The 13312-nt window shown below is 42.8% G+C and overlaps 1 protein-coding gene across 1 annotated transcript in view; it reads right to left on the reverse strand.

Moving 5' to 3' along the window:
* Positions 1-2155: 2155 nt before the first annotated feature.
* The window catches only part of UQCRH (ubiquinol-cytochrome c reductase hinge protein), a 44496-nt gene continuing 33339 nt past the window's right edge, over positions 2156-13312 (reverse strand). The window contains exons 7-8 of the mRNA XM_081226003.1: positions 10376-10500; positions 2156-3380 (exon numbers count right to left, since the gene is read on the reverse strand). Coding sequence (XP_081082129.1) covers positions 3104-3380; positions 10376-10500 — 402 coding nt within the window. The 3' untranslated portion in view covers positions 2156-3103. The remainder of the gene's footprint in view (positions 3381-10375; positions 10501-13312) is intronic.

The following is a 13312-nucleotide window of genomic DNA, read 5'->3' on the forward strand; positions in this document are numbered from 1 at the left end:
ACTCAGTGTGTACTCATGCCTTTTATGTACCAAACACATTGGCGCTGGGGGGTTAGAGATGCAAGATACTAGCTTCCTGCCCTGAATAATTCTCAGTTTGGGGATGGGGTGAGGAGAGAAAGCACACAAGGGAAGTGTTATATTCATAATATATACAGAGGGCTGGGGAAGCACAGAAAAGGGAACTCAGTCTGCTTTAGAAAATCAGAGAAAGCTTCCTGGAGGGGGTGGAAATCTGGGCTAGCACGATCAGAGAGAAAACGGCATTTAGACAGAGAAGACAATGTGCCATGATACAGAGGCACCAGGGGACAGGTTATGCTTGGGATACACAAAGAACTTGTGAGAGAAGGGAGCATTGGGGGATAGCAGAGATAGAATCAACAACCAGGAGCCAGGGCAGAGTTTGGACTTGATCCTGCAGGCAATGCAGAGAGAACAAAGGATTGTAAGCAGGTAAATGACAGTCAGATTTGGGTTTTCCACACGTGTCAATTATTTGTTGCTGTGTAACAAACCACCCCCAAAACTCAGCGGTTTAAAAACAACCGTTTTATTTACTCATGATTCTGGGAATCAGCAAGCTAAGCTAGTCTTGACTGGAGTCACTCATGCAGTTTGGGTCGTTTAACCACTTAACTGAGGTTAGAAGGTCTTAGCTTGGTGTCCATCACATGTCTCCAGCAGCTAGCCTGGGCTTCTTCACATGGCAGTAGAAAAGTTCCAAGGTGAGAGTAAAAGCTGCAAGGCCTCTTGAGGCCTAAGCTTAGAATTTACACAACTTTCATTCCACCAAATTTAACGGGTCAAAGCAAATCATACAGTCAGCCCAGATTCAAGGGGTGAGAGGAAAGAGACACTGTGACTTGGTGAAGGAAGTAGCAAAGCCATAATGCATTGGGACAGGATGTGAAGTTCAAAATTTATAATACCAAGTATTAGCAAGGATGTGAAGCAAAGTACTCTACCTTTGGATTGAATCTCCATGATCTGTGTGGGGAATCTTGGCTGCGGGAGAGCTCAGATCTTTTTTATGCTACTCTGGCCATATAGTCAAGCCACACACATGTAACCAGTTAGGCCAGCTGTAAACCGTCAGTAAAGAAAGTGACCTTGGGAGTCAGGGGAGCTTCAGATTTAAATAGCACATTAGAAATGCCAATGCCCCGGGCTTCCCTGGTGGCGCAGTGGTTGAGAGTCCGCCTGCCGATGCAGGGGACACGGGTTTGTGCCCCGGTCCGGGAAGATCCCACATGCCGCGGAGCGGCTGCACCCGTAAGCCATGGCTGCAGAGCCTGTGCGTCCGGAGCCTGTGCTCCGCAACGGGAGAGGCCACAACAGTGAGAGGCTCGCATACCGCAAAAAAACAAAAACAAAAAGAAATACCAATGCCCTTACCTTGGCCAAGAGTGAAAAAACAGACATCCAGATAAACACACAGCCTTTGCAATCCAGCTGTAAATCAACTCTCTCTTCCATAATGTGAAATTCTAGAATAGGCAAAACTATAGTGACAGAAAGCAGATTAGTGATTACCTGGGACCAGGAGTGGGAGAAGGGGATTAAGTGCAAAGGAGCACAAGGAAACTTTTTTGAAGATGGAATTATTTTCTATATTTTGATGGTGATGATGGCTATACTACTATAATGAATTATCAAAATTCATTTAAATGGTACATTTAAAATTAATAAATTATATCATGTAAATAATAACAAAAAAGAATAAAGTTTTATTTTTAAAGGGTATCATGCTACATTTAATCTTTGGGACTAAACTTTTCATTTAATATATTTGTGCTAAAAATCATTCATATTGTTATGTGTTATTGTAGCTCATTTGTTTTGACACCTGTATAATATTCCATTGTGTGAATATTCCATTTTATTTGTCCACTCTCATGGGCATTTGGGTTTGCTTTTGTGACCAGGGCTGCTATAAACATTCTTTTTTTTTTTTTTTTGCGGTACGCGGGCCTCTCACTGTTGTGGCCTCTCCCGTTGCGGAGCACAGGCTCCGGACGCGCAGGCTCAGCGGCCATGGCTCACGGGCCCAGCCTCTCCGTGGCATGTGGGATCTTCCCGGACCGAGGCACGAACCCGTGTCCCCTGCATCGGCAGGCGGACTCTCAACCACTGCGCCACCAGGGAAGCCCAATAGTTTTTTAAAATTTATTTATTTTTGGCTGTGTTGGGTCTTTGCTGCTGCGCACAGGCTTTCTCTAGTTGCAGCAAGTGGGGGCCACTCTTCATTGCGGTGCGCGGGCTTCTCATTGCGGGGGCTTCTCTTGTTAGAGCATGGGCTCGAGGCATGTGGGCTTCAGTAGTTGTAGCATGTGGGCTCAGTAGTTGTGGCTCACAGGCTCTAGAGCACACAGGAGCCACTGGAGCCACTAGACCTCTTCCCAGCCACATTTGGGAAGCAGTGCTGTTGACAGCAGGAGGAATGGCTGGAATTATTCAGCTCAAGAGAGCTTTCTCAAATTAAGTAAGCATATTATTATGCACTGGCTTAACATTTTAGTTACTTGTTCCTTAAATTAGATCATGGGATACATGGAGAAACTTGGTAGGCCTGTTTAAGCCCTTCGGCTGCTCAAGACTTATCATGCAGAACTCACCTCAAGTGTGAGACGGGCTCTGTAACCAGAGGCCTGTAACCAGGCTGAGGTCCTGTGCTTTGGGTACCTGGGTACAAAAGGAACTAACACTACTTGCACTGACGTGAGGCCCCCCAACTACAGTCCCAGCTCCATGTAGCTTCAACAATTTTATTGGCTAAATGCTTCTTCCCAAGTTTACAGCTTAAAGAGTGGCCCTGCTCACTGGTTCCTCCTCCTAAGCCCCTAATGGGGCAGGAACCTTTAGCACAGGCTCAGAGATGGGGAGTAGGGGTTGGAAGTGGGGTGTAATAAGTGAGTTAGAAACGTGCTGATGCTCCACAATTGGACAGCAGGACAGAAAAACTCTTACTTCCTACTGCTGAAAACTGTCTACAGAAAGACATGAATGGGATGGAGATAGGCCAGAGGGCATCTCTGCCACTGGTCTCCACAAGAGTACACCCTTTGTCTTCCTACAACAGGACTTCAGGAACAGGGTGATGCTATGTCATTCTACACATTTTGCAAAAGTACATAGGCCCAAAATTGGCCATGAGGTTTGGGATTACCAGCTCCCCAACCTGGCAGGATGGGAAGAAAGAAAATGTGTCCATGAAAAGCTTTCGGAAGTGAGTCAGGTCTTCCACATGAACCTTGATGCCGTATTGATTGGCCAGGAGCTCAATGGTGCCTTGCACCACATACTCATTCTGTAAGTGTGAGAGTGAGCAGGTGGAATAGACAACGTGGCCTCCTGGTTTGGTGGCAAGGAGTCCAGCCCTGTAACCAGAAAGAGAGAGTAGCAGTGACTAGTGAGCTTCCCAGAAGTAGAAGCGCATCAGAAGAAGCTGGAAGCATAGTATTGTGGGATGGGTAGCTGTGTTAGGCTCTGAAGTGCCTTCCACACTGACACCACCTGAAAGTTGTTCTCAAAGCTGAGAGCAACCCAACCTTACTCCATGGGCTCTCCTCCAAAAGTCCTCTTGAAATGGTCCCCTGATCTTTGACTCTGGTTGTAAACCAAACCCTGATGCTGCCTATGGACTGAGTCCCTACCCCAGCTCTACAGAGCTTTAACCTCAGTAACTATTTTTCAAAATTGTGCTACTCACTGACATGGAGACTAGCATAGAGGTAAAAGTGAATCTGTGCAGCCCATCCTGCTATGCATGTCCTACCACACAGTCTTTTCTTTTTTTTTGAATTTTATTTATTTTTTATACAGAAGGTTCTTATTAGTTATCTATTTTATACATATTAGCATATTTATGTCAATCCCAGTCTCCCAATTCATCCCATCACCACCACCACCCTCCCCATCGCTTTCCCCACTTGGTGTCTGTACGTTTGTTCTCTACATCTGTGTCTCTATTTCTGCCTTGCAAACCAGTTCACCTGTGCCATTTTTCTAGATTCCACACATATGAGTTAATATATGCATATATTGTTTTTCTCTTTCTGACTTAATTCACTCTGTATGACAGTCTCTAGGTCCATCTATGTCTCTACAAATGACCCTTTCAATCCTTTTTATGGCTAATACTCCACTGTATATATATGTATCACATCTTCTTTATCCATTCATCTGTCAGCATTTAGGTTGCTTCCATGACCTGGCTATTGTAAACAGTGCTGCAATGAACACTGGGGTGCATGTGTCTTTTTGAATTATGGTTTTCTCTGGGTATATGCCCAGCAGTGGGATTGCTGGGTCATATGGTAATTCTATTTTTAGTTTTTAAATGAACGTCCATACTGTTCTCCATAGTGGCTGTATCAGTTTACATTCCCACCAACAGTGCAGGAGGGTTCCCTTTTCTCCACACCCTCTCCAGCATTTGCTGTTTGTAGATTTTCTAATGATGCCCATTCTGACCGGTGTGAGGTGATACCTCACTGCAGTTTTGATTTGCATTTCTCTAACAATTAGTGATGTGGAGCAGCTTTTCATGTGTCTCTTGGCCATCTGTATGTCTTCTTTGAAGAAATTTCTATTTAGGTCTTCTGCCCATTTTTTGATTGGGTTGTTTTTTTAACATTGAACTGCATGAGCTGTTTATATATTTTGGAGATTAATCCTTTGTCTGTTGATTCATTTGCAAATATTTTCTCCAATTCTGAGAGCTGTCTTTTCATTTTGTTTATAGTTTCCTTTGCTGTGCAAAAGCTTTTAAGTTTCATTAGATCCCATTTGTTTATTTTTGGTTTTATTTTCATTACTCTAGGAGGTGGGTCAAAAAAGATCTTGCTGTGATTTATGTCAAAGAGTGTTCTTCCTATGTTTCCCTCTAAGAGTTTTATAGTGTCTGGCCTTACACTGAAGTCTTTAATTGATTTTGAGTTTATTTTTGTATATGGTGTTAGGGAGTGTTCTAATTTCATTCTTTTACATGTAGCTGTCCAGTTTTCCCAGCACCACTTATTGAAGACACTGTCCTTTCTCCATTGTATATCCTTGCCTCCTTTGTCATAGATTAGTTGACCATAGGTGCATGGGTTTATCTCTGGGCTTTCTATCCTATTCCATTGATCTATATTTCTGCTTTTGTGCCAGTACCATATTCTCTTGATTACTGTAGCTTTGTAGTATAGTCTGGAGTCAGGGAGTCTGATTCCTCCAGCTCCACTTTTTTCCCTCAAGAAAAAAGATTGCTTTGGCTATTCAGGGTCTTTTGTGTCTCCATACAAATTTTAAGATTTTTTTGTTCTAGTTCTGTAAAAAATGCCATTGGTAATTTGATAGGGATTGCATTGAATCTGTAGATTGCTTTCGGTAGTATAGTCATTTTCACAATATTGACTCTTCCAATCCAAGAACATGGTATTATCTCTCCTTGTGTCATCTTTGGTTTGTTTCATCAGTGTCTTATAGTTTTCTGAGTACAGGTCTTCTACCTCCTTAGGTAGGTTTATTCCTAGGTATCTTATTCTTTTTGTTGCAATGGTGAATGGGATTTTTTCTTTAATTTCTCCTTCTGATCTTTCGTTGTTAGTGTATAGGAATGCAAGAGATTTCTGTGCATTAATTTTGTATCCTGCAACTTTACCAAATTCATTGATTAGCTCTAGTAGTTTTCTGGTGGCATCTTTAGGATGATCTATGTATAGTATCATGTCATCTGCAAACAGTGACAGTTTTATTTCTTCTTTTCCAATTTGTATTCCTTTATTTCTTTTTCTTCTCTGATTGCTGTGGCTAGGACTTCCAAAACTATGTTGAATAATAGCGGTGAGAGTGGACATCCTTGTCTTGTTCCTGATCTTAGTGGAAAGGCTTTCAGTTTTTCACCATTGAGAATGATGTTTGCTGTGGGTTTGTGGTATATGGCCTTTATTATGTTGAGGTAGGTTCCCCCTATGCCCACTTTCTGGAGAGTTTTTATCATAAATACATGTTGAATTTTGTCAAAAGCTTTATTTATCTGCATCTATGGAGATGATCATATGGTTTTTCTTCTTCAATTTGTTAATATGGTGTATCACATTGATCGATTTGTGTATATTGAAAAATCCTTGCATCCCTGGGATAAATCCCACTTGATCATGGTGTATGATCCTTTTAATGTGTTGTTGGATTCTGTTTGCTAGTATTTTGTTGAGGATTTTTGCATCTATATTCGTCAGTGATATTGGTCTGTAATTTTCTTTTTTTGTAGTATCTTTGTCTGGTTTTGGTATCAGGGTGATTGTGGCCTTGTAGAATGAGTTTGGGAGTGTTCCTTCCTCTGCAATTTTTTGGAAGAGTTTGAGAAGGAGGGCTGTTAGCTCTTCTCTAAATGTTTGATAGAATTCACCTGTGAAGCCATCTGGTCCTCGAATTTTTTCGTTCTTTTTTTTTAAATTAATTTATTTTATTTTATTTATTGTTTTTGCTGCATTGGGTCTTCGTTGCTGCACATGGGCTTTCTCTAGTTGTGGCAAGTGGGGGCTACTCTTCATTGCGGTGCACAGGCTTCTCATTATAGTGGCTTCTCTTGTTGCGGAGCACAGGCTTTAGGCGCGCAGGCTTCAGTAGTTGTGGTGCACGGGCTTAGTTGCTCTGCAGCATGTGGGATCTTCCCAGACCAGGGCTTGAACTCTTGTCCCCTGCACTGGCAGGCAGATTCTTAACCACTGCGCCACCAGGGAAGTCCCTGTTGGAGGGTTCTAAATCACAGTTTCAATTTCATTACTTGTGATTGGTCTGTTCATGTTTTCTATTTCTTCCTGGTTCAGTCTTGGAAGGTTATACCTTTCTAAGAATTTGCTCATTTCTTCCAGGTTGTCCATTTTATTGGCATAGAGTTGCTTGTAGTAGTCTCTTAGGATGCTTTGTATTTCTGCGTGTCTGTTGTAACTTCTCCTTTTTCATTTCTAATTTTATTGATTTGAGTCCTCTCCCTCTTTTTCTTGATGAGTCTGGCTAATGGTTTATCAATTTTGTTTATCTCCTCAAAGAACCAGCTTTTAGTTTTATTGATCTTTGCTATTGTTTTCTTTGTTTCTGTTTCATTTATTTCTGCTCTGATCTTTATGATTTCTTTCCTTCTACTAAACTTGGGTTTTGTTTGTTCTTCTTTCTCTAGTTCCTTTAGGTGTAAGGTTACAGTGTTTATTTGAGACTTTTCTTGTTTCTTGAGGTAGGATTGTGCTACTATAAACTTCCTTCTTAGAAGTGCTTTTGCTGCATCCCACAGGTTTGGATCGTCATGTTTTCATTGTCATTTGTCTCTAGGTATTTTTTAATTTCCCCTTTGATTTCTTCAGTGATCTCTTGGTTATTTAGTAACATATTGTTTAGCCTCCATGTGTTTGTGTTTTTTACAGGTTTTTTCCCTGTAATTTATTTCTAATCTCATAGTGTTGTGGTTGGAAAAGATGCTTGATTCAATTTTCTTAAATTTACCAAGGCTTGATTTGTGACCCAAGATGTCATCTATCATGGAGAATGTTCCGTGTGCACTTGAGAAGAAAGTGTAATCTGCTATTTATGGATGGAGTGTCCTATAAATATCAATTAAATCTATCTGGTTTACTGTGTCATTTAAAGCTATGTTTCCCTATTAATTTACTGTCTGGATGATCTGTCCATTGGTGTAAGTGAGGTGTTAAAGTCCCCCACTATTATTGTGTTACTGTTGATTTCTTCTTTTATAGCTGTTAGCACTTGCCTTATGTTTTTGTTTGTTTGTTTGTTTTTTTGGTTTTTTTTGCGGTATGCCGGCCTCTCACTATTGTGGCCTCTCCCGTTGTGGAGCAAAGGCTCCGGACGCGCAGGTTCAGCAACCATGGCTCACGGGCCGAGGTGCCCCGCGGCATGTGGGATCTTCCCAGACCGGGGCACGAACCCGTGTCCCCTGCATCGGCAGGCAGACTCAACCACTGCACCACCAGGGAAGCCCTTGCCTTATGTACTGAGGTGCTCCTAGGTTGGGTGCATATATATTTATAATTGTTATATCATCTTCTTGGATTGATCCCTTGATCATTATGTAGTGTCCTTCCTTGTCTCATAACATTCTTTATTTTAAAGTCTATTTTATCTGATATGATTATTGCTACTCCAGCTTTCTTTTGATTTCCATTTGCATGAAATATCTTTTTCCATCCCCTCACTTTCAATCTGTATGTGTCCCTAGGTCTGAAGTGGGTCTCTTGTAGACAGCATATATGTGGGTCTTGTCTTTGTATCCATTCAGTGAGCCTGTGTCTTTTGGTTGGAGCATTTAATCCATTCACATTTAAGGTAATTATCGATATGTATGTTCCTATTACCATTTTCTTTATTATTCTGGGTTTGTTCTTGTAGGTCCTTTTCTTCTCCTGTATCTCCCACTTAGAGAAGTTTCTTTAGCATTTGCTGTAGAACTGGTTTGGTGATGCTGAATTCTCTTAGCTTTTGCTTGTCTGTAAAGCGTTTGATTTCTCCATCAAATCTGAATGAGATCCTTGCCAGGTAGAGTAATCTTGGTTGTAGGTTCTTCCCTTTCATCACTTTAAATATATCATGCCACTCCCTTCTGGCTTGTAGAGTTTCTGCTTAGAAATTAGCTTAGAAATTTCTGCTTAGAAATTAGGGAGTTCCTTTGTATGTTATTTGTCATTTTCCCCTTGTTGCCTTCAATAATTTTTCTTTGTCTTTAATTTTTGTCAATTTGATTACTATGTATCTCGGCATGTTTCTCCTTGGGTTTATCCTGCCTGGGACTCTCTGCGCTGCCTGCACTTGGGTGGCTATTTCCTTTCCCATATTAGGGAACTTTTCAACTATTATCTCTTCAAATATTTTCTCGGGTCCTTTGTCTCTCTCTACTCCTTCTGGGACCCCTATAATGCGAATGTTGGTGCGTTTAATGTTATCCCGGAGGTCTCTTAGGCTGTCTTCATTTCTTTTCATTCTTTTTTCTTTATCATGTTGTGTGGCAATGAATTTCACCATTCTGTCTTCCAGATCACTTATCTGTTCTTCTGCCTCAGTTATTCTGCTATTAATTTCTTCTAGTGTATTTTTCATTTCAGTTATTGTATTGTTCACCTCTGTTTGTTTGTTCTTTAATTCTGCTAGGTCTTTATTAAACATTTCTTTCATCTTCTCGATCTTTGCCTCCATTCTTTTTCTGGGGTCCTGGATCATCTTCACTATCATTATTCTGAATTCTTTTTCTGGAAGGTTGTTTATCTCCACTTCATTTAGCTGTTTTTCTGGGATTTTATCTTGTTCCTTCATCTGGTACATAGTCCTCTACCTTTTCATTTTGTCTATGTTTCTGTGAATGTGGTTTTCCTTCCACAGGCTGCAGGAATGTAGTTCTTCTTGCTTCTGCTGTCTGCCCTCTGGCAGATGAGGCTATCTAAGAGGCTTGTGCAAGCTTTCTGATGGGAAGGATTGGTGGTGGGTAGAGCTGGGTGTTGCTCTGGTGGGCAGAGCTCAGTAAAACTTTAATCGACTTGTCTGCTGATGGGTGGGGCTGAGCTCCCTCCCTGTTGGTTTTTTGGCCTGAGGTGACCAGCACTGGAGCCTAGAGGCTCCTTGGTGGGGCTAATGGCGGGCTCCGGGAGGGCTCATGCCAAGGAGTACATCCCAGAACTTCTGCTGCCAGTGTCTTTGTCCCTGCCGCTTCTGCAGGAGACCTTCCAACACTAGCAGGTAGGTCTGGTTCAGTCTCCTATGGGGTCACTGCTCCTTCCCCCTGGGTCCTGATGCGCACACTACTTTGTGTGTGTCCTCCAAGAGTGCAGTCTGTTTCCCCCAGTCCTGTCAAAGTCCTTCAATCAAATCCCACTAGCCTTCAAAGTCTGATTCTCTGGGAATTCCTCCTCCCACTGCCAGATCCGCAGGTTGGGAAGCCTGACGTAGGGCTCAGAACCTTCACTCCAGTTTGAGAGTCACCCACCCAGCGGTTATGGGATTTGATTTTATTGTGATTGCACCCCTCCTACCGCCTCATTGTGGCTTCTCCTTTGTCTTTGGATGTGGGGTATCTCTTTTGTTGAGTTCCAGTGTCTTCCTGTTGATGACTGTTCATCAGTTAGCTGTGATTCTGATGCTCTCGCAAGAGGAAGTGAGCGCACGTCCTTCTACTACGCCATCTTGAACCAATCTCCACATAGTCTTTATGTCCCAGAGAAAGACCATCCAATGATGACTGTCTCCTCCAGGCAGATTCCCAGCCAGAAGACCCTTCTACGGGTAATGGTTTTGGCAACAGCTTCTAGCCCCCAAGCTCCCCAGGTGACCAGACCCCCCCACAGCACTCTGGCCCAAAGTCCTGAGTTTCTGTAAATCTATTACTCACGCAAGAAGCTGCACCTGCAACATAGGCAACATCTGCCGCTCCTTCTTCCTTGAACGCTGAAAGATGTTGTTCTCCTCCTCATGAAGGGAGTGGCGATCTGTCGTACAGGGCACATCCACCAGCACCTGCCCAGGAGTGTTAAAGGGTAAAGTATTAGGGCTCCTTACAGGCTCCTCTTCCTCAGGCCAGGGGTATTTTAGGCCCCTAACCTGGAGGGTTCTGCAGAGTGCTCCCCTGGCCCATCCCCCCACTGCAGAGCATCTGACAAAGCTTCTCACTTTAACCTGGTAGACAACTGTGAAATAATCAGTGGGAAAATAGTACATCTAAGTATACTCATGGCTGGTCAAAAACCAAAACCAACATACAAAAAACTGAATTAAAAAAAATTTTTTTTAAAAACTGAATTAAGTAATTGATATCAACCTAAAAAGAAGTCTTCGGTGCTTCAGGGCTCTGTCCTTGACTCTGTCCCTAGCTATTTGAATGAAAACATCCAATTTACAGATGATATAATACCCAAAGGATAGCTAATATATTGAATAACAGGATCAGGAGTCAAAATTATCTTATGCTAAAACAATGTCATATCCAATATGGAAAAGTTTTAAAGTGAGAGATGGAAAGTCATTCATTCATTGAGGAATTCCTCAGTGGTCCAGTGGTTAGGACTCCACGCCTCCACTGCTGAGGGCCTGGGTTCGATGCCTGACCAGGGAACAAAGATCCCACAAGCTGCACAATGTGGCCAAAGATAAATAAATAAATAAAGGTATTCATTTATTTACTAAGAGCCTACTCTGCGATGGGCACTAAAGACCAAAACAAACAAACAAAAAAAAAAACAAAACCTACCCACCCCCGCAAAAAAACAGTCCTGTATTTACACTTCAAAAAGTAAAATCACGACTTCCCTAGTGGTGCAGTAGATAAGAATCCACCTGCCAGTGCAGGGGACATGGGTTCCAGCCCTGGTCTGGGAAGATCCCACATGCCGCAGGGCAACTAAGCCTGTGTGCCACAACTACTGAGCCTGCGCTCTAGAGCCTGCGAGCCACAACTACTGAAGCCCACATGCCTAGAGCACGTGCTCTACAACAAGAGAAGACACCGCAATGAGAAGCATGTGCATCGCAATGAAGAGTAGCCCCCACTTGCCGCAAGTAGAGAAAGCCTGCGTGCAGCAATGAAGACCCAATGCAGCTAAAAAATAAATTAAATAAAATTTATTTAAAAAAAGAAGTAATATCATTTGTGGAAAAGATCTATAAATTTTCAGTCAAGCAGAAATTCCGAGTAAATTAGTAATGACCCAGTGTTCAATATTCTGATGTACTCCTAGGCTGAATGAATTGAATGAATTGATACAATGTATACAGAGTAAGAGAAATAATGACTACCTTGTATTCTGGTCAGGTGGTATCTCAAGAAATGTGATGAGGCTAGCGTCCACAGGAAAAATAGACATTAACTAAATAGGAATGCTCAGAGAAGGGCATAGGAATGCTCAGAGAGGGTCACTGGGATGTTTAGAAACCACACAATAGCAGAAATTAATACCTTCTGTTTCCAGGAACGTAGATATCTATCTTGAAACCCTTGTGATACAAAATATCTAAACATAAAATATATTTTTAAGGGCTTCCCTGGTGGCGCAGTGGTTGAGAGTCCGCCTGCTGATGCAGGGGATGCGGGTTCGGGCCCCGGTCCAGGAAGATCCCACATGCTGCGGAGCTGCTGGGCCCGTGAGCCATGGCCGCTGAGCCTGCGCATCTGGAGCCTGCGCTCCGCAACAGGAGAGGCCACACAGTGAGAGGCCCGCGTACCGCAAAAAAAAAAAAAAAAAAAAATTAAAGGGAAACAAGCCTCCTTGAGCAAGCGTTAGCAGAAACAACCACCAGTAGAATTAAACCCCCAAAGAGTTTTCATATTGAAATTATCTAATGTAGAATTAAAATATAAACCTTCCTGGGACTTCCCTGGTGGCACAGTGGTTAAGAATCCACCTGCCAATGCAGGGGACATGGGTTCGAATCCTGATCTGGGAAGATCCCACATGCCACGGAGCAACTCAGCCCGGGCGCCACAACTAATGAGCCTGCGCTCTAGAGTTCGTGAGCCACAACTACTGAAGCCCATGTGCTTAGAGCCCATGCTCTGCAATAAGAGAAGCCACCGCAATGAGAGGTCCGCGCACCACAACCAAGAGTAGCCCCCACTCGCACCAACTAGAGAAAGCTCATGCACAGCAACAAAGACCCAATGCAGCCACAATTAATTAATTAATTAATTAATTTAAAATATATATATATATATAAAAACCTTCCTAAATAAAGTAAGTAAAACAAACACTGTAAATAATTTGACAGAGCCAAAACCAAATATATCGTGACAATTGTTTTAAAAGAATAAAATTGGGCCTCCCTGGTGGCGCAGTGGTTGAGAGTCCGCCTGCCGATGCAGGGGATACGGGTTCGTGCCCCGGTCTGGGAGGATCCCATATGCCGCGGAGCGGCTGGGCCCGTGAGCCATGGCCGCTGGGCCTGCGCATCCGGAGCCTGTGCTCCGCAACGGGAGAGGCCACAACAGTGAGAGGCCCGCATACCGCAAAAAGAAAAAAAAAAAAAAAGAATAAAATTTACAGATTGGTTCACAAAGCAAAACCCAACTCTATGCAGTATATAAGAGACATATCTAAAAGGAAGTGATTTAACAAGGCTAAATATAAAGAGATGGGTAAAGGTATAACTGCAACACCTATAAAAAGAAAGCTGTGAGTGGGGAGGCAGGTAGGTATCTTGCCATAAAAATGCAGAGCTCTGGCACTCCAGCTGATGGCCAGGTAGAGTTGGGGGAGAGATAGAGTTACCAAGAGTGTATGGAGCCCTGAGACAGTATTCTTCTTTGCATCTAAAGTGCTTCACCCTTGCCTAACAC

Source organism: Mesoplodon bidens, assembly GCF_964165515.1.
Source record: "Mesoplodon bidens genome assembly, chromosome: 2".
In the NCBI taxonomy this organism is placed as follows: Eukaryota; Metazoa; Chordata; class Mammalia; order Artiodactyla; family Ziphiidae; genus Mesoplodon; species Mesoplodon bidens.